The sequence below is a fragment of the Euprymna scolopes genome, chromosome 46, assembly GCF_053919585.1.
Source record: "Euprymna scolopes isolate OS-2025 chromosome 46, ASM5391958v1, whole genome shotgun sequence".
Taxonomy (NCBI): Eukaryota; Metazoa; Mollusca; class Cephalopoda; order Sepiida; family Sepiolidae; genus Euprymna; species Euprymna scolopes.
In genome coordinates this window covers 132,792,814-132,813,906 of record NC_136527.1, presented here as the reverse complement: position 1 = coordinate 132,813,906, position 21,093 = coordinate 132,792,814, and the positions used below count along the sequence as shown (strand labels likewise).

Genomic DNA, 21,093 nt, shown 5'->3' with positions numbered 1-21,093 from the left:
AACATTGTTTATTTTCATAATATTACGTTGTGATTTGGCTTTCAAGCGCACTTGACGCGTATTTTATTTCATTCAAATTAAAACAACGTTTCTATATGAACTCTCATTCGTGACATTATTCTTGTGTTACCTATGCACAGTTAAAACATTTCAAAATAAACAACCGCTAGAAACAACGCATGGTTCTTTACAGACTTCTTTCTCCAACTTACAACCTGGCAAGGAAGAAGAAAAGAAAAAAAAAAAGAAAGAAAACAAAATACTGAAGATGGAGTATACCTCTGAAATATATTTATGTTATAAATTTCAAACAAATAAAATATTTGTTTATTTTTCCTTATATTACGTTGTGATTTGGCTTTCAAGCGCACTTGATGCGTATTTTATTTTATTCAAATTAAAACAATGTTTCTATATGGACTCTCATACTTACTTGTTTGAAATTTATCATAAATATATTTCAGAGGTATACTCCATCTTCAGTATGTTGGTTTGTTTCTTTTCTTCATAAGTTTTGATTTCAGTTTCAACTATAACTGAAGAAACTCAAGTTATATATATATATATATATATATATTTTTTCATAAGTTTCTATATGAACACTCATCCTTGACGTTATTCTCGCGTTGCCTACGCACAGTTCAAACAATGCATGGTTCTTTACAGACTTCTTTCTCCAACTTACAACCTGGCAAGGAAGAAGAACAGAAAAAAAAACAACACACTGAAGATGGAGTATACCTCCGAAATATATTTGTGATAAATAAGTTTATTTTCCTAATATTACGTTGTGATTTGGCTTTCAAGCGCATTTGATACATATTTTATTTTATTACGTAATATTGTTTTTGCTTAATAAGGCATATTTGTTTTTCCGCTGAAGATGGAGTATACCTCGGAAATATATTTGTGATAAATTTCAAACAAGTAAAATATTTATTTTCCTAATATTACGTTATGATTTGGCTTTCAAGCACATTTGATACATATTTTATTTTATTACGTAATATTGTTTTTGCTTAATAAAGCATATTTGTTTTTCCGCTGAAGATGGAGTATACCTCCGAAATATATTTGTGATAAATTTCAAACAAGTAAAATATTTATTTTCCTAATATTACGTTGTGATTTGGCTTTCAAGCGCACTTGATGCATATTTTATTTTATTCAAATTAAAACAACGTTTCTATATGAACTCTCGTCCTTGACGTTATTCTCGCGTTATCTACGCATAGTTTAAACATGTATGGTCTAGTCCACATCATGCCACCTCACATCTTTGAAGTCTGCTTGAAAATCAACACCAAAGTGTACCTGGATGTGCTGAGAGTGTGATGATACCTTTGATGTAATTAGGTGGGTGCCACAAGTTTCTATTTACTGCCTTGGATAGCGGTCAAATCTTAAAATTCAGGGGGAGGTAATTAGTGTATAATTTTGACAATACTGTCTGCCAAACTGACTTATCTCCCTTTCTTTCTGTGCTTTCAATTAAAATCTGCCATTTCAAAATAGAAAACGGAAAATATTTCTTTTTTGGTAAAAAGTAGTTTGGTTAAGATAGTCGTCAAATCAACTTTTTAAAAAAAAATGCATTATTAAGCAAAAACAAACCCCCTAATATCTATTTCTTTTTTGGTTAAAAATAGTTTGGTGCTTGTTAAGATATGCGACAAATTGACTTTTTTAAAAAATATGCCTTATTAATCAAAACCAATCTTACATAATAAAATAAAATACGCATCAAGTGCACTTGAAAGCCAAGTCACAACGTAATATTATGAAAATAAACAAATGTTTTACTTGTTTAAAATTTATCAAAAATATATTTCAGAGATAGACTCCATCTTCAGTATGCTGTTTTGTTTCTTTCTTATTTTATTTTCTTCTTCTTTGCCATGTTGTAAAGTTTGAAAAAGATAAACGATAAATTTCAAACGAGTAAAATATTTGTTAATTTTCCTAATACTACGTTGTGATTTGGCTTTCAAGCGCACTTGATGCGTATTTTATTTTATTATGTAATATTGTTTCTGCTTAATAAGGCATATTTGTTTTTCCGCTGAAGATGGAGTATACCTCTGAAATATATTTGTGATAAATTTCAAATGAGTAAAATATTTGTTAATTTTCCTAATATTACGTTGTGATTTGGCTTTCAAGCGCACTTGATGCATATTTTATTTTATTATGTAATATTGTTTTTGCTTAATAAGGCATATTTGTTTTTCCGCTGAAGATGGAGTATACCTCTGAAATATATTTGTGATAAATTTCAAATGAGTAAAATATTTGTTAATTTTCCTAATATTACGTTGTGATTTGGCTTTCAAGCGCACTTGATGCATATTTTATTTTATTATGTAATATTGTTTTTGCTTAATAAGGCATATTTGTTTTTCCGCTGAAGATGGAGTTTACCTCCAAAATATATTTGTGATAAATTTCAAACGAGTAAAATATTTGTTAATTTTCCTAATATTACGTTGTGATTTGGCTTTCAAGCGCACTTGATGCATATTTTATTTTATTATGTAATATTGTTTTTGCTTAATAAGGCATATTTGTTTTTCCGCTGAAGATGGAGTATACCTCTGAAATATATTTGTTATAAATTTCAAACGAGTAAAATATTTGTTTATTTTCATAATACTACGTTGTGATTTGGCTTTCAAGCGCACTTGATGCGTATTTTATTTTATCCGCATGTATGTGTGCAAAAGATACATAAAAATACTTACTAAATGTTGCGTCTCCGTCAGTAAGCGTTCGGCTAAATGGTTCAAATTTCTTACATAATTTACATGTAATTGGAATCCTTCAAAACCCAATATCTAAAACAAAAGGAGATAATTGATTTATTAATGCACCACGAAAAAAACAAAACAAAAAAAAACAGAAAAAAAAAACTGGAAAAAAAAACTGAAAAAAAAACAAAACAGAAAAAAAAACAGAAAAAAAGAACAGAAAAAAAAAACAGAAAAAAAAAAACAAAAAACAGAAAAAAAAAACAGAAAAAAAAACAGAAAAAAAACAGAAAAAAACAGAAAAAAAACAAAAACTTTAAATTTTAATAAAAACAAGTGAAGCATGCATGGTCCCCCGGGAGTGCACAGTGAACAAAGCATAAAATAAAAATGACTAAGTTCAGCATTAACCCCCTATCCCCATTTAGGCCCAAAAGTCTGCAGGGAACGTCAAATCCTGGTGAAAATGAACAAATGTGAAAAGTTGAGTTCTGCACTATGCAAAAAAAAAAAAAACTATGACTAAAGGCCATCATTTGACCCCCCCCTCTTCCGCCATTTAACCCCCAAATTCCCCAAGACCATAACATATTCAAATTTGAGTTCAGCACCATGCAAAACTGCTAAAAATATAATACACAGAAAATTTTGGACAAATATGGTAAAACAGTCCCAAAAATGGAGTGTTTTTATTAGCCCTAAAAGAGCCCCCCTGGGGCACACCCAAGAGTTATCGCAAAGTATAGGCCAACAAAATTCTATAGGAAACGGTTACAACTTTTCAGAAAGTTTTTATAAAAATCCAAGGCATCATTTTTTTTTTTTTTTAATAAACACAAAAGTGTCAATTTTAGTCATTTTAACGCGAAAGGCATCCTGGGGAGAAGGGGTGTGTGGGGGGGGGCACTGGAGACTTCTCGAAAAATCCGTTCTGTTACTTTTTTTTTTTTTAGTCATATCATGTATAATGTTTGTGCAAAATTTCTAAAAATTCCGAGGCGTGGTAATTGAGAAAAGTGCGGACAGACGAACGGAGAAGGGCGAATTTACTTTTGTTGGTGGACCTATAATATTATTTTTTACAGTACCTTTTGTTTATTAGATTGTTAGGTGAAAGTCCAGAAATGTATAAAAAAAAGAAAAAAAAGAAAGAAAAAAGAAAAAGAAAGAAAAAAGAAAAAGAAAGAAAAAAGAAAAAAAAGAAAAAAAGAAAAAGAAAAGAAAAAAGAAAAGAAAAAAGACCCCCCTTCCTCTCGAATTGCCTAATTGTGTGTGAAGTGAGGTTACAGCAAGGAAGAAGATTACGAAAACAACGTGTGTGCATATCAAGGCCCTCAGGCCTCTCAAGGATAAGGATTCGCTTATAGTGGAGATTTAGTATGATTAGATTATTTAAGAACTTGTTTACATTGGACTTGAAGATGTCTGGACTATAGTTGTAACATAATTCATTTTTTCTTTTTTTTCTTTCTTTTTTTACATGAGAGTCACCACTTATCAAGGCCCGGAGGCCACTCGAGGATAAGGGGTTATTGAGTATACAGTAATCAATGGTATAATATCGTAGTAATCGTTAGTAGTGGAAATTTGGTATATAGGATTACTTAATGGGGCGGTTCATCAAGAATTTGTTTATGTTGGACGTGAAGACAACCAAGTTGTAGTCAGCTGGGAAGCAGGCAAACGGAACAGAGTTCCACAGGCGTGCAGTTCTAAGAAAGAAGCTTTGTTCATGGAATCTACGTTTCGGTTTAGGCACTGATAAAGAATGGGGAAAGTTACTGACAATGGTTTCAGCTAGACGGGTGTTTATCGTGAAAGATTGGCGAGGGGGGATCAGAGCTTGGAACAAGCACCTGCCATGAAATAACGCTAAAACAAAGATAGGCTCGCAACGTCTCTTCTGTGGAAGAGAGGTTGCAGGTAAAAGAAAAGGGCATCCCCCACTAGGCTACAAAGTCTATTTTGTACTCTGTCAAGGCAGGATAAGCTGCTTTTAGCAGCTCCTACCAAGATGTGGCAAGAGTACTCCATCCTTAGACGTACTTGGCAGATAGAGAATTGCATCAGCAGTGAGATATCTACTGGATTGATAGAAGGATCCCACCGTTTTTCCAGCAACCTTGGCAACAGATTTGATGTATGTGTTCCATTTAAGAGCAAGAGTGAAGGTCAATCCCAGAAGCTTGTCAAAACATGGAGCCTCCCCAAGACGAAAGCCATTCATTTCAATTGATGCCAGATGGGATCAGAGCGTTGATGATGTAAAGATAAAAGCTTGGTCTTAGATGCATTAAAAGTAACAAGCCACCTCTTTCCCCATTGTACCACTTGCTCAAGATCAGAGGAGAAAGAATCAGAGAGAACTTGGTCGTTTACGGTCTTAGATGTGCTACCACTAAGAGCTTCAGATTTCTGCCCATCAAAACATGGAGCCTTCCCAAGATGAGAGCCATCCATTTCAATTGATGCCAGATGGGATCAGAGCGTTGATGATGTAAAGATAAAAGCTTGGTCTTAGATGCATTAAAAGTAACAAGCCACCTCTTTCCCCATTGTACCACTTGCTCAAGATCAGAGGAGAAAGAATCAGAGAGAACTTGGTCGTTTACGGTCTTAGATGTGCTACCAGTAAGAGCTTCAGATTTCTGCCCATCAAAACATGGAGCCTCCCCAAGATGAGAGCCATCCATTTCAATTGATGCCAGATGGGATCAGAGCGTTGATGATGTAAAGATAAAAACTTGGTCTTAGATGCATTAAAAGTAACAAGCCACCTCTTTCCCCATTGTACCAGCTCAAGATCAGAGGAGAGAGAATCAGAGAGAACTTGATCGTTTACGGTCTTAGATGTGCTACCACTAACAGCTTCAGATTTCTGCCCATCAAAACATGGAGCCTTCCCAAGATGAGAGCCATCCATTTCAATTGATGCCAGATGGGATCAGAGCGTTGATGATGTAAAGATAAAAGCTTGGTCTTAGATGCATTAAAAGTAACAAGCCACCTCTTTCCCCATTGTACCACTTGCTCAAGATCAGAGGAGAAAGAATCAGAGAGAACTTGGTCGTTTACGGTCTTAGATGTGCTACCACTAAGAGCTTCAGATTTCTGCCCATCAAAACATGGAGCCTTCCCAAGATGAGAGCCATCCATTTCAATTGATGCCAGATGGGATCAGAGCGTTGATGATGTAAAGATAAAAGCTTGGTCTTAGATGCATTAAAAGTAACAAGCCACCTCTTTCCCCATTGTACCACTTGCTCAAGATCAGAGGAGAAAGAATCAGAGAGAACTTGGTCGTTTACGGTCTTAGATGTGCTACCACTAAGAGCTTCAGATTTCTGCCCATCAAAACATGGAGCCTCCCCAAGATGAGAGCCATCCATTTCAATTGATGCCAGATGGGATCAGAGCGTTGATGATGTAAAGATAAAAACTTGGTCTTAGATGCATTAAAAGTAACAAGCCACCTCTTTCCCCATTGTACCAGCTCAAGATCAGAGGAGAGAGAATCAGAGAGAACTTGATCGTTTACGGTCTTAGATGTGCTACCACTAACAGCTTCAGATTTCTGCCCATCAAAACATGGAGCCTTCCCAAGATGAGAGCCATCCATTTCAATTGATGCCAGATGGGATCAGAGCGTTGATGATGTAAAGATAAAAGCTTGGTCTTAGATGCATTAAAAGTAACAAGCCACCTCTTTCCCCATTGTACCAGCTCAAGATCAGAGGAGAGAGAATCAGAGAGAACTTGATCGTTTACGGTCTTAGATGTGCTACCACTAAGAGCTTCAGATTTCTGCCCATCAAAACATGGAGCCTTCCCAAGATGAGAGCCATCCATGTCAGATGGGGGATTAGATTTGATGAAATAAATAAGAGGGCTTTAAATTACAATTTAAAAAAAAAAAAAAAAAAAAAAAAACACAAAGAAAATGTCAAAATTTAAAACAGAAACTGGATTATCATAAGTCGCAGAATTCTAATGGGAACTTTATTTATTTCGCAGCAAAAAGTTATAATTGCGAACTGGTGAAAAAAGAAAACATGTCGCGATAGTTTGCTCAAAGTTTCCAAAGTAAAATCACCTAAAAAATAATTTCACCGTAATCGCCTGAAAAAGTAGTATCTTAGTTTTTTTTTTGTTTTTTTTTTTTTGCGGGGGGGGGGGGGAGTTAATTGTACCTATTTACTATGCCTCCCCATGGGACAGAGTTAGACACCAGGGTCGTTTTTTAACGTGGAGAAAAGGTACAAAAATAAAAATTGTCTCAGTCGTGAAGGATTTCTCCTCCACCGAAAGAGAACAAGAAATAGAAGTTTGATCTTGTCCCGAAGGCCAAGCAAAAGAACTTGATCTACACATTTGATGCTGCTGCTATTATTAATATTATTATTGTTATTATTATTATTGTTATCATTATTATTAATATTATTATTATTAATATTGTTATTATTGTTATTAATATTATTATTATTAATATTGTTATTAATATTATTATTATTAATATTGTTATTATTATTATTATTATTAATATACTGCATAACGAAGGCCCACAGCCCACTCGGGAACGCTCATCATGCAGTGATAATGGTTAAAATCAGCCAAAACTGAAGAGCCAGTGCTCAAAACAACGAGATATTATAAAAAGGCTGACTGGGAAGCCATCAGGGAACTAATTAGAGATTCCCCATGGAAAAATATTTTCTCTCTCCCTGCTGAACAAAGTGCAAACGAGACCACTGACTGGTTCAAAACTGCAATTGAAGCGCATGTTCTCATGCGGAAATTTTATCTTATCCCAGCTGTGCTATTAAGAAAGTGCTCAGCCGAAGTAGCTCCAGTTCTCTCCAAACTCTACAACAAATGCCTTAATGAAGCTTGCTTTCCGGGCTGTTGGAAAACTGCTTCTGTTGTACCAGTATTCAAGAATTCTGGCGAAAGGACAGACCCATCAAATTATCGCCCCATTAGCCTCCTCCCACTTTTTGCCAAAATATTTGAGACCTTAATTAACCATGCTCTAGTCCATCATCTTACAGATGCTAAACTACTGACTGACAAACAATATGGATTTAGACAAGCCCGTTCCACAGCAAACATCCTAACTGTGATCTCTGAACGTATATACCATTCACTGGACAAAGTGGGGGAGGGCAGAGCGGTAGCTCTAGATATATCTAAGGCTTTTGACAGGGTATGGCAGGAAAATCAGATCATACGGTATCGCTGGTAGAATACTTAACATAATTAAATCCTTCTTAGATAAGAGAAAAATCCAGGTTGTCCTCGACGGTTGTACATCTAAACAATATGATATAAATGCGGGGGTACCCCAGGGTTCTATCCTTGGACCTCTATTGTTCCTAATATTCATAAATGACCTCCCCGACAAAATTGCCTCTGAGGTGGGTATATATGCTGATGACACTACACTCTATGGCAGGCACGACAGGAAGACGAATGAACACATTTCTAAAAAATGGCAGAAACACTAGAGGAAGACCTCCAATCTGTGGTGGAATGGGGACAAAAGTGGTTGGTCGCGTTCAATGCTGCCAACACTAAACTAGTTTCATTCAATAATTACAAGAAACCCTCTCTACCACCTATAGCAATGGCCAACGACTCTTTATCTGAGTCCATCTTTCAAACTCCTTGGCCTTATGTTCACAGGAAACATGAGTTGGAACAATTAAATTGAAGGCATTGCCAGGGCCGCTGCAAGAAAGGTGGGCTCTCTCTACCGTGCTAGAAAACTACTAACATCCGAAAGTATCCTGTACCTCTATAAAGCCACCATTCGCCCATGTATGGAGTATTGCTGCCACATCTGGGCTGGTGCATCTGCTACTAGTCTCTCGCTCCTTGACAAGGTTCAAAAGAGAGTTGCAAACCTGATAGGCCCTGAACTCTGTCCCATCGACAAAATGTTGCATCCCTCTGCCTTTTCTACAAGGATTTTAGTGGTGAATGCTCTGACGAACTGCAATCACTTGTGCCACCACGACGTGAGCACCCTCGACAAACCCGACAGGCTGCTAAATCCCACCCCCACACTGTAGAGATCCCTAGATGTAAAAGATCTTTTTACTCCAATAGAGTCTTCCCAGAACCGCTAGACTCTGGAATTCCATTCCAGGTCCCTGCTTCCCCAACAGTACTGACGTGCAGAAGTTCAAGTGTAACGTGAACCGACATCTTGCTGCCCAAATCCCTACATAGTACCCCAGTAGTGGTTTCCCCTGATGGTAGCCCCCTACACCAAAGTGGCAATTTGGCTTGTTTGGGGTGAAAATGTAATTAAAAAAAAAAAAAAAATTATTGTTATTATTATTGTTATTGTTATTAATATTATTATTGTTGTTATTATTATTATTATTATTATTGATATTAATATTATTATTGTTATTATTAATATTATTTCTATTATTATTATTGATATTAATATTATTATTGTTATTATTAATATTATTATTATTAATATTATTATTATTGTTATTATTAATATTATTATTATTATTAATATTATTATTATTAATATTAATATCATTATTGTTATTAATATTATCATTTTATTATTATTAATAATATTATTATTATATTATTGTTATTAATATTTTTATTATTATCAATATTATTATTAATATTTTTATTATTATTAATATTATTATTATTGTTGTTATTGTTATTATTATTATTAATATTATTATTGTTATTATTAATATTATTATTGTTATTATTAATATTATTATTGTTATTATTTATATTATTATTATTGTTTTTCTTAGTAGTATTAGTCGTATTTCGGCACTATATATTTCTTTTTACCATAAAACTGGTGAAAAAAGAAAACATGTCGCGATAGTTTGTTCAAAGTTTCCAAAGTAATCACCTAAAAATAATTTCACCGTAATCGCCTGAAAAAGTAGTATCTTAGTTTTTTTTTTTTTTTGGGGGGGGGGGGAGTTAATTGTAACTAAAGAACTTAATCTACACATTTGCAGCTTATATTATTATTATTATGATTATTGTTATTATTATTATGATTATTGTTATTATTATTATGATTATGATTATTATTATTATTATTATTATTATGATTATTGTTATTATGATTATTGTTATTATTATTAATAATATTATGATTATTGTTATTATTATTAATAATATCATTATTATTATTAGTAGTAGTATTTTTATTTTTACCATAAAACAAGTTAATCTAATAACCGATTCATAATTAAGAAAGGAATATGTACATTTTTTTGACACGAAATTTTGAGATTTTAGAAAATTATTTTAATAAGGGTTTCGTAAACCATTCTCTTTTACACTGTTTTCTAATTGTGCATACAAATCTTCGACTATTTTCAATTACGAAAAAAAAAAAAATCAAAAAACATTGAGAACAAACATTGTAACTATTTTTTTTTATGGAAATCACCACTTATCAAGGCCCGAAGGCCACTCAGGGATAAGGGTTATTGCGTGTACAGTAATCAATGAGATAGTATTGTAGTAATCATTAGTATTGGGGGTTTTGATAGAGTGTCTTACTTAAGGGGGCGGTTTGCCAGGAGTTTGTTTATGTTGGACTTGAAGACGTCCAAGTTGTAGTCAGGTGGGAAACAGGCGAACAGAAGAGAGTTCCACAATCGTGCACTTCTGAGAAAGAAGCTTTGTTCATGGAATCTACGTTTGGATTTAGGCACAGATAAAGAGTGGGGAAAATTATTGACAGTGGTTTCAGCCAGACGGGTGTTTCTCGTGAAAGATTGGCGAGGAGGAACAAGAGATTGGAGCTCAGACGAGCACTTGCCATGGAAATAACGATAAAACAAAGACAGGCTCGCAATGTCTCTTCTGTGTGGAGAGAGGCTGCAGGTAAGAGAAAAGGGCATCCCCCACGAAGCTGTTTTAAAAGAAATATAAATCTTTGTGTCTCGTAACTTTTAATCTATTACATGGAAAACATTTGAGAAAAAATATACCCGTAAATTACCCGGGGGTTTATGTAATAATTTTAAAATTTAAAGGGAATAAAACAAAAACAAATCTCTAATTAAATATTTATAAATATTAAGAGAATCGGAATCGGGAATTGAATCGGAATCGGAAATTTAGAATAGAATTCGAAATTGAGAAAAGTGAAGACAGACGAACGGACAAAGGTGAATTTACTTTTATCGGGGGACCAATAATATTTTTTATAGTATCATCTGATGTAGAATATTGAGGGAAATGCTAGTGGGTTTTAGAATTACTGATACTTAATAATTAATGCGTCTAAAACCAAACTCCTATCCTTACATTATCAACGCTCTGATCCCCATCTGGCATCAATTGGGATGGATGGCTCTCGTCTGGGAGAGGCCCCGTGTTTTGACAAGCTTCTGGGTTTGACCTTTACTCCTGATCTGAAATGGAACACGTACATCAAGTCTGTTGCCAAGGTTGCTCGAAAGATGGTGGGATCCTTATACCGCTCCAGAAGATATCTCACTGTCTTGAAGTGAAATGAATCTTCGTCCCCAAAAACAGGTACCAGTCTCCCTGCCAGACGAGATGTTGCAGATGGACCAACAAAATGGCAGAAGGTATGTTGAAAATGCATGTCACACACACATTCACACTTAACAGCATATGAACATATGTAATAGAAAGACCACTAGACGATCACACACACAACAACATTAACTCTGATAAGATAATCAAACACTCAATCCTTTATGATACAACAACGTAACAAACACTCAATTTGGTGCTCATGCAGTAGAATGTACCCTGTCTCTAGATGAAACAAGGGGTATATTTGGTTGTATATATATATAATGTTATGGAGAGGCAAAGTGCGAATGAACTCAAAATCCGGCCCAACAAAAATGGAACCCGGGAATTGGATGACCGGGTCCTATGACGCAAGTCGTTTTATGGATCAGGCCGTTGTATGGAGCAAGGTACGAATGAACTTAAATCCTGGCTGACAAAAATGAAACCGGGAATGAGATGACCTGGAGATGACGTAATTTGGTCGCAGGTTAAGACCAAAAGCAATGGCCGGGCTGGTCAAAATATGGGTCAATGAAGTCAATTGGTTTATGGGTTACCAGGTCGAAAGTCCATAAAAGTGAGATGGTAAACAAAAATAAGGCGGAGACGGGGAACGAGAGACAGACGACGAGAGAATTCCTGTCACGTTCACAACCTACACCTCTCTCACCTCCACCTCCACCGAAGTGTCTTGTTATTCATTGATAAATGAACAGCGGTCATTTCAATCTAGATGATTTACAACAAACATATGTCAAACACACTATCTCTCAGTCTATCTATCAAGATATTCAAAAATCTCTTATAGTTAAATTACAGTGGGTGCTCATGCAATAGAATGTACCCTGTCTCTAGATGAAATACTAAGACTCTTCCTAAGACGAACAACAACAACAATACAGACTATACATCATCTTCATACCACCAGTATATAAGAATAGAGCCAAATATTAATTTTATTTATTACGGACTATTTTCCTCATCTTTTTCTTAATAGTTTCATGACGTTTCGGCCAAGTATTCCTCTGGTCTTCGTCAGGTGGTAACCGCGAGTGGGTTGGAACTCTGAATCTCCTGACTGCATCCGCTGCAATTACTGCCTTCCGTCGTTGCTGTCATGTCACCACGTTTTGGCCAAGTAAGGCCAGAGGAATAGTTGGCCAAAACGTCGTGAAACAACAACTAAGAAAAGATGAGGATAAAAGTCCGCAATAAATAAAATTAATAAACAATACTCATGCAAAGCAAAACAATGGAGTATTGTTATATGGAAGTCATAGTAAATGTAAGATCCCTTAGCACAATGAAAAATAGTTTGGATGTGGAATATCACTTAAAATGTAAGATCCCTTTAGCACAATGAAAAATAGTTTGGATGTGGAATATCACTTAAAATGAAAGATCCCTTAGCACAATGAAAAATAGTTTGGATGTGGAATATCACTTAAAATGTAAGATCCCTTAGCACAATGAAAAATAGTTTGGATGTGGAATATCACTTAAAATGTAAGATCCCTTAGCACAATGAAAAATCGTTTGGATGTGGAATATCACTTAAAATGTAAGATCCCTTTAGCACAATGAAAAATAGTTTGGATGTGGAATATCACTTAAAATATAAGATCCCTTAGCACAACGAAAAATAGTTTGGATGTGTAATATCACTTTAAATGTAAGATCCCTTAGCACAATGAAAAATAGTTTGGATGTGGAATATCACTTAAAATGAAAGATCCCTTTAGCACAATGAAAAATAGTTTGGATGTGGAATATCACTTAAAATGTAAGATCCCTTTAGCACAATGAAAAATAGTTTGGATGTGGAATATCACTTAAAATATAAGATCCCTTAGCACAACGAAAAATAGTTTGGATGTGTAATATCACTTTAAATGTAAGATCCCTTAGCACAATGAAAAATAGTTTGGATGTGGAATATCACTAAAAATGTAAGATCCCTTAGCACAATGAAAAATAGTTTGGATGTGGAATATCACTTAAAATGAAAGATCCCTTAGCACAATGAAAAATAGGATAAGGGAGAAGTCACTTTAAATGTAAGATTCCTTAGCACAATGAAAAATAGTTTGGATGTGGAATATCACTTGAAATGAAAGATCCCTTTAGCACAATGAAAAATAGTTTGGATGTGGAATATCACTTAAAATGAAAGATCCCTTAGCACAATGAAAAATAGGATAAGGGAGAAGTCACTTTAAATGTAAGATCCCTTAGCACAATGAAAAATAGTTTGGATGTGGAATATCACTTAAAATATAAGATCCCTTTAGCACAATGAAAAATAGTTTGGATGTGGAATATCACTTAAAATGAAAGATCCCTTAGCACAATGAAAAATAGGATAAGGGAGAAGTCACTTTAAATGTAAGATTCCTTAGCACAATGAAAAATAGTTTGGATGTGGAATATCACTAAAAATGTAAGATCCCTTAGCACAATGAAAAATAGTTTGGATGTGGAATATCACTTAAAATGAAAGATCCCTTAGCACAATGAAAAATAGGATAAGGGAGAAGTCACTTTAAATGTAAGATTCCTTAGCACAATGAAAAATAGTTTGGATGTGGAATATCACTTGAAATGAAAGATCCCTTTAGCACAATGAAAAATAGTTTGGATGTGGAATATCACTTAAAATGTAAGATCCCTTTAGCACAATGAAAAATAGTTTGGATGTGAAATATCACTTAAAATGTAAGATCCCTTAGCACAATGAAAAATAGGATAAGGGAGAAGTCACTTTAAATGTAAGATTCCTTAGCACAATGAAAAATAGTTTGGATGTGAAATATCACTTAAAATGTAAGATCCCTTAGCACAATGAAAAATAGGATAAGGGAGAAGTCACTTTAAATGTAAGATCCCTTAGCACAATGAAAAATAGTTTGGATGTGGAATATCACTTAAAATATAAGATCCCTTTAGCACAATGAAAAATAGTTTGGATGTGGAATATCACTTAAAATGAAAGATCCCTTAGCACAATGAAAAATAGGATAAGGGAGAAGTCACTTTAAATGTAAGATCCCTTAGCACAATGAAAAATAGTTTGGATGTGGAATATCACTTAAAATATAAGATCCCTTTAGCACAATGAAAAATAGTTTGGATGTGGAATATCACTTTAAATGTAAGATCCCTTAGCACAATGAAAAATAGTTTGGATGTGGAATATCACTAAAAATGTAAGATCCCTTAGCACAATGAAAAATAGTTTGGATGTGGAATATCACTTAAAATGAAAGATCCCTTAGCACAATGAAAAATAGGATAAGGGAGAAGTCACTTTAAATGTAAGATCCCTTAGCACAATGAAAAATAGTTTGGATGTGGAATATCACTTAAAATATAAGATCCCTTTAGCACAATGAAAAATAGTTTGGATGTGGAATATCACTTTAAATGTAAGATCCCTTAGCACAATGAAAAATAGTTTGGATGTGGAATATCACTAAAAATGTAAGATCCCTTAGCACAATGAAAAATAGTTTGGATGTGGAATATCACTTAAAATGAAAGATCCCTTAGCACAATGAAAAATAGGATAAGGGAGAAGTCACTTTAAATGTAAGATTCCTTAGCACAATGAAAAATAGTTTGGATGTGGAATATCACTTGAAATGAAAGATCCCTTTAGCACAATGAAAAATAGTTTGGATGTGGAATATCACTTAAAATGAAAGATCCCTTAGCACAATGAAAAATAGGATAAGGGAGAAGTCACTTTAAATGTAAGATCCCTTAGCACAATGAAAAATAGTTTGGATGTGGAATATCACTTAAAATATAAGATCCCTTTAGCACAATGAAAAATAGTTTGGATGTGGAATATCACTTAAAATGAAAGATCCCTTAGCACAATGAAAAATAGGATAAGGGAGAAGTCACTTTAAATGTAAGATTCCTTAGCACAATGAAAAATAGTTTGGATGTGGAATATCACTAAAAATGTAAGATCCCTTAGCACAATGAAAAATAGTTTGGATGTGGAATATCACTTAAAATGAAAGATCCCTTAGCACAATGAAAAATAGGATAAGGGAGAAGTCACTTTAAATGTAAGATTCCTTAGCACAATGAAAAATAGTTTGGATGTGGAATATCACTTGAAATGAAAGATCCCTTTAGCACAATGAAAAATAGTTTGGATGTGGAATATCACTTAAAATGTAAGATCCCTTTAGCACAATGAAAAATAGTTTGGATGTGGAATATCACTTAAAATGAAAGATCCCTTAGCACAATGAAAAATAGGATAAGGGAGAAGTCACTTAAAATGTAAGATTCCTTAGCACAATGAAAAATAGTTTGGATGTGGAATATCACTTGAAATGAAAGATCCCTTTAGCACAATGAAAAATAGTTTGGATGTGGAATATCACTTAAAATGTAAGATCCCTTTAGCACAATGAAAAATAGTTTGGATGTGGAATATCACTTAAAATGTAAGATCCCTTAGCACAATGAAAAATAGTTTGGATGTGGAATATCACTTAAAATGAAAGATCCCTTAGCACAATGAAAAATAGGATAAGGGAGAAGTCACTTTAAATGTAAGATCCCTTAGCACAATGAAAAATAGTTTGGATGTGGAATATCACTTAAAATATAAGATCCCTTTAGCACAATGAAAAATAGTTTGGATGTGGAATATCACTTAAAATGTAAGATCCCTTAGCACAATGAAAAATAGTTTGGATGTGGAATATCACTTAAAATGAAAGATCCCTTAGCACAATGAAAAATAGGATAAGGGAGAAGTCACTTTAAATGTAAGATCCCTTAGCACAATGAAAAATAGTTTGGATGTGGAATATCACTTAAAATATAAGATCCCTTTAGCACAATGAAAAATAGTTTGGATGTGGAATATCACTTTAAATGTAAGATCCCTTAGCACAATGAAAAATAGTTTGGATGTGGAATATCACTAAAAATGTAAGATCCCTTAGCACAATGAAAAATAGTTTGGATGTGGAATATCACTTAAAATGAAAGATCCCTTAGCACAATGAAAAATAGGATAAGGGAGAAGTCACTTTAAATGTAAGATCCCTTAGCACAATGAAAAATAGTTTGGATGTGGAATATCACTTAAAATATAAGATCCCTTTAGCACAATGAAAAATAGTTTGGATGTGGAATATCACTTTAAATGTAAGATCCCTTAGCACAATGAAAAATAGTTTGGATGTGGAATATCACTAAAAATGTAAGATCCCTTAGCACAATGAAAAATAGTTTGGATGTGGAATATCACTTAAAATGAAAGATCCCTTAGCACAATGAAAAATAGGATAAGGGAGAAGTCACTTTAAATGTAAGATTCCTTAGCACAATGAAAAATAGTTTGGATGTGGAATATCACTTGAAATGAAAGATCCCTTTAGCACAATGAAAAATAGTTTGGATGTGGAATATCACTTAAAATGTAAGATCCCTTTAGCACAATGAAAAATAGTTTGGATGTGGAATATCACTTTAAATGTAAGATCCCTTAGCACAATGAAAAATAGTTTGGATGTGGAATATCACTAAAAATGTAAGATCCCTTAGCACAATGAAAAATAGTTTGGATGTGGAATATCACTTAAAATGAAAGATCCCTTAGCACAATGAAAAATAGGATAAGGGAGAAGTCACTTTAAATGTAAGATTCCTTAGCACAATGAAAAATAGTTTGGATGTGGAATATCACTTGAAATGAAAGATCCCTTTAGCACAATGAAAAATAGTTTGGATGTGGAATATCACTTAAAATGAAAGATCCCTTAGCACAATGAAAAATAGGATAAGGGAGAAGTCACTTAAAATGTAAGATTCCTTAGCACAATGAAAAATAGTTTGGATGTGGAATATCACTTGAAATGAAAGATCCCTTTAGCACAATGAAAAATAGTTTGGATGTGGAATATCACTTAAAATGTAAGATCCCTTAGCACAATGAAAAATAGTTTGGATGTGGAATATCACTTAAAATGTAAGATCCCTTTAGCACAATGAAAAATAGTTTGGATGTGGAATATCACTTAAAATGAAAGATCCCTTAGCACAATGAAAAATAGTTTGGATGTGGAATATCACTTAAAATGTAAGATCCCTTAGCACAATGAAAAATAGTTTGGATGTGGAATATCACTTAAAATGTAAGATCCCTTTAGCACAATGAAAAATAGTTTGGATGTGGAATATCACTTAAAATGTAAGATCCCTTAGCACAATGAAAAATAGGATAAGGGAGAAGTCACTTAAAATGTAAGATTGTTATATGGACGATTTACAACAAACATGTGTCAAACACACTATCTCTCAGTCTATCTATCAAGATATTCAAAAATCTCTTATAGTTAAATTAAACGCTTGGTGCTCATGCAATAGAATGTACCCTGTCTCTAGATGACACACTAACACTCTTCCTAAGACGAACAAGAACAAAAATACAGAATATACGTCATCTTACTACCACCAGTATATATTAATAATAAGACGACACGGACAAGAGTGAATTTACAGATCCACTCTCCTTTTATCAGGGGACTAATAAATAACCCTAACCCTAACCCTAATAAATAAGTAAATGAACTGTTTTAATGAAAATAGCAGAGATGACAGGACGGCGGAAATTTTTTAAAACGATAAAAAAAAAAAAAAAAAAAAAAAAAATGATGTCCATTTGTGAATGCGAGATATTACAATCTGTGTAGGGGTGGGATTTTGCTGCTTTTCGGGTTTGTTGAGGGTATTTACATCGAGTGGGTACAAGGGCTTGTAGTTCATCAGTTGGTTGTTTTTGCTTTATGGCATATCAACCCTTTTCAGGTTATTTAATGCCGAATTTGATTTGAAGAAAATTTTTTTAATATATATATATATATATATATATATATTTTTAGTAATGTGATTGATAATTTAAAAATCAAATTATAATTAAATTAAAAATCCGTTTCATAAGAAGGAACAACAACAATGATTTTGTTGTTCCTTCTTATGAAACGGATTTTTAATTTAGTTATAATTTGATTTTTAAATTATCAATCACATTACTAAATATTAAATTAGCTCTAGGATATTTACCTATCGAGCTTATTATATATCTAAATTACAACGAGCACTTTTTCTTTCCCTGTATTTTAATTAAACTAGTAATTTTACTATTACATCAAAATACACTCTGCTCTTTAGACTACTGTTCTAATCTCCTTTAAATTATATATATATATATATATATATATATATATATTTTTTTTTTAAGTCCGTTTACTTAATCCATAGTTGGGACCCTAACAGGTACTACCACTCTGGGTCAGAGTGGACCTGAGAGCAATGGAAATACACTCCCCAACGCTCGCAAGCTGGGACCTCACTATCATATATAGTTTAAGGTCATATCCAGGAATCTACAAAATATAAGAACACTTCTGCTGGAATCTAACTGACGCAAGAACCCCGAGAGAGTTGCCAACCTAATAGGTACCAAACTGTCATCTAAACTTCAGCCCCTGTCCCACCGACAAAATGTTGCATCCCTCAGCCTATTTTACAAATATTCTAATGGTGGATGCTCTGACGAACTACAAGCATTTGTACCCGCTCGACTAAAATACCCACGACAAACTCGACAAGCAGCAAAGTCTCACCCCTATACAGTAGAGATCCCTAATAGCTTCTTCCCTGGAACTGCAGGACTTTGGAATTCTTTTCTGGTTTCCTGATTTCCCAACTACACTGACACTGACATGCAGAAGTTCAAGTGGCATGTGAGCAGACATCTTGCTGCCCAACTCCCTACACGGTATCCCTGCAACTTAGGTCTCTGATAGCAGCCCCCTTGGCCAAGATCAAAGTGTAGTATCTGTTCTGGCAGATACTGCAAGCAAAGACCAGATGTGGGGGCAACCCCACATGCCTGACCTTTAACCAGCTCCCATTTCCCACCTCTCGGGAGCTGGTCCCCTTTTTCCCTTCCCCCTCCCTTCACTCCTCACATTAAAAATCGGCCTTGTGCCTAATTTGCTCGGTGGGGGAGCAAATAAATACCATCTGTTCCGGCAGATGCTGCAAAGCTATGACTAGCACAGACCAGCTATGACTAGGAAAGACCATATGTGGGGGTAACCCCACATATCTGACCTTGGTCACTGAAAGGGCAACCCTTCATACCAACAGTTTCTAATCCGGCTCCCACTTCCCTCCTCTCAGGAGCTGGATCCCCATTTCCCTCCCCCTTCCCCCTATCTCCACATTAAAAAACGGCCTCCTGCCTAATTTGCTCAGTGGGGAAGCAAATAAATAAAAAGATCAAAGCGTAGTATCTGTTCTTCAGATGCTGCACTTCAATTTCTTGTTCTCTTTCGGTGGAGGAGAAATCCTTCACGACCGAGACAATTTTTTATTTTTGTACCTTTTCTCCACGTTAAAAAACGACCCTGGTGTCTAACTCTGTCCTGTGGGGAGGCATTGTAAATAGGTACATCAGAGTAGCAACGTGTCTTGTTTAGGGTGAAAATGTAATAAAAACAATAAAAAAAAAACCCCCAAAAAACAGTCATCTGTCTTTTTCTTCTTCTTACGATTGAAGTGACTTGCTAGAAAAAAAAAAAAAACAACTTCCTTTTCAGCGCGTGTCGACTTTGATCGAAGATGTGGGCAAGTAGGTACTTGCTGGCGTCACCCATACGACAAAAAGAATCCAACCCCTTCCCAGCAAGGACAGCTGGCTGGACGGGAAGAAACGTCTTATAGTTATTTTCATGGCAAGTGCTCGACTGAACTCCAATCTATGCCCTCCCCCTTACCCCAAAATTAGCCACAGTAGCCAGGCTTGAACAAAATTAGCCACAGTAGCCAGGCTTGAACCTCTAACACGAAAAAGAAAAAGGAGGTGAAAAAAGCAAATGCTTTAGTCGTCTCGCCCACTGCCGGTCGTATCAGTTTAGATAAAAATGAAATGCAACAAGTCTTCAGACGTACCTCTCCACCGTACAGTATATCGATACTCTATGGCTGACTGGGATAGCTTCCGTACATTCATATCTGATCTACCTCTGCATTAGGTGTATCAGAATTTTTGACACCCCTAACACGAAACTGCGAATAAAATATAAAAATCTCGTAATTTCTCTGTTAAAAGTGGGTTATTTATTTTCTTTATGGATTATACTTCCAAAATAAACTATTAAAGTTGTTTTAAAAGTAATAGAAATATTTTTATTTTTTTTAAAAACAGTAATGAATTTTCCGAACTCAATATTTTTCAATTTTTAAACTTTAAAAATCTATCAAAATTTTTCTATTGATTCTATTTTTACGATATTTTCAGGGTCAATGTGAAATTTTATGTTCTTTCCAATAAACCGAATATAATATTTTAGACAAACGTTTTTTTTTAAATTCACGTCCCCCCCATTTTCAAGTTTCTCTTAAAAAGTAAATAATTAATTTATGTTGAATAGTTTTATATATCACAAATTGAAGAGAAAAGGTCAATAAATAATATATTCAAATTTAAAACAACCCCCCCGCCCCGTTTTTTAGAAATTTACCTGTAAAATCCGAAGTTTAAAACCTTTTTAAAAAAAAAAACACATTGCTGTTTTTTTTTTTATTTTTTTTTTTATTTTTTTTTTAATGAAACCTTGGTCCTTGCTCCTTTAATTGAAAAAAAAATTAGGGCTTGAATTACATTTTTCGAGGAGTTATAAGCTTGGAAAGATGGGGTGGAATTATTCACTATTTTCACGAAATTTCTGATACCTGATACCTCTGC

At 34.2% G+C, this 21,093-nt stretch overlaps 1 protein-coding gene across 1 annotated transcript in view; it reads right to left on the bottom strand.

The window, feature by feature from the left end:
* The window catches only part of LOC145271169 (protein SFI1 homolog), a 324,462-nt gene that overhangs the window by 187,907 nt on the left and 115,462 nt on the right, over positions 1–21,093 (bottom strand). Inside the window, exon 11 of the mRNA XM_080126698.1 lies at positions 2,742–2,834. Within this exon, the coding sequence (XP_079982824.1) occupies positions 2,742–2,834 (93 nt within the window). The remainder of the gene's footprint in view (positions 1–2,741; positions 2,835–21,093) is intronic.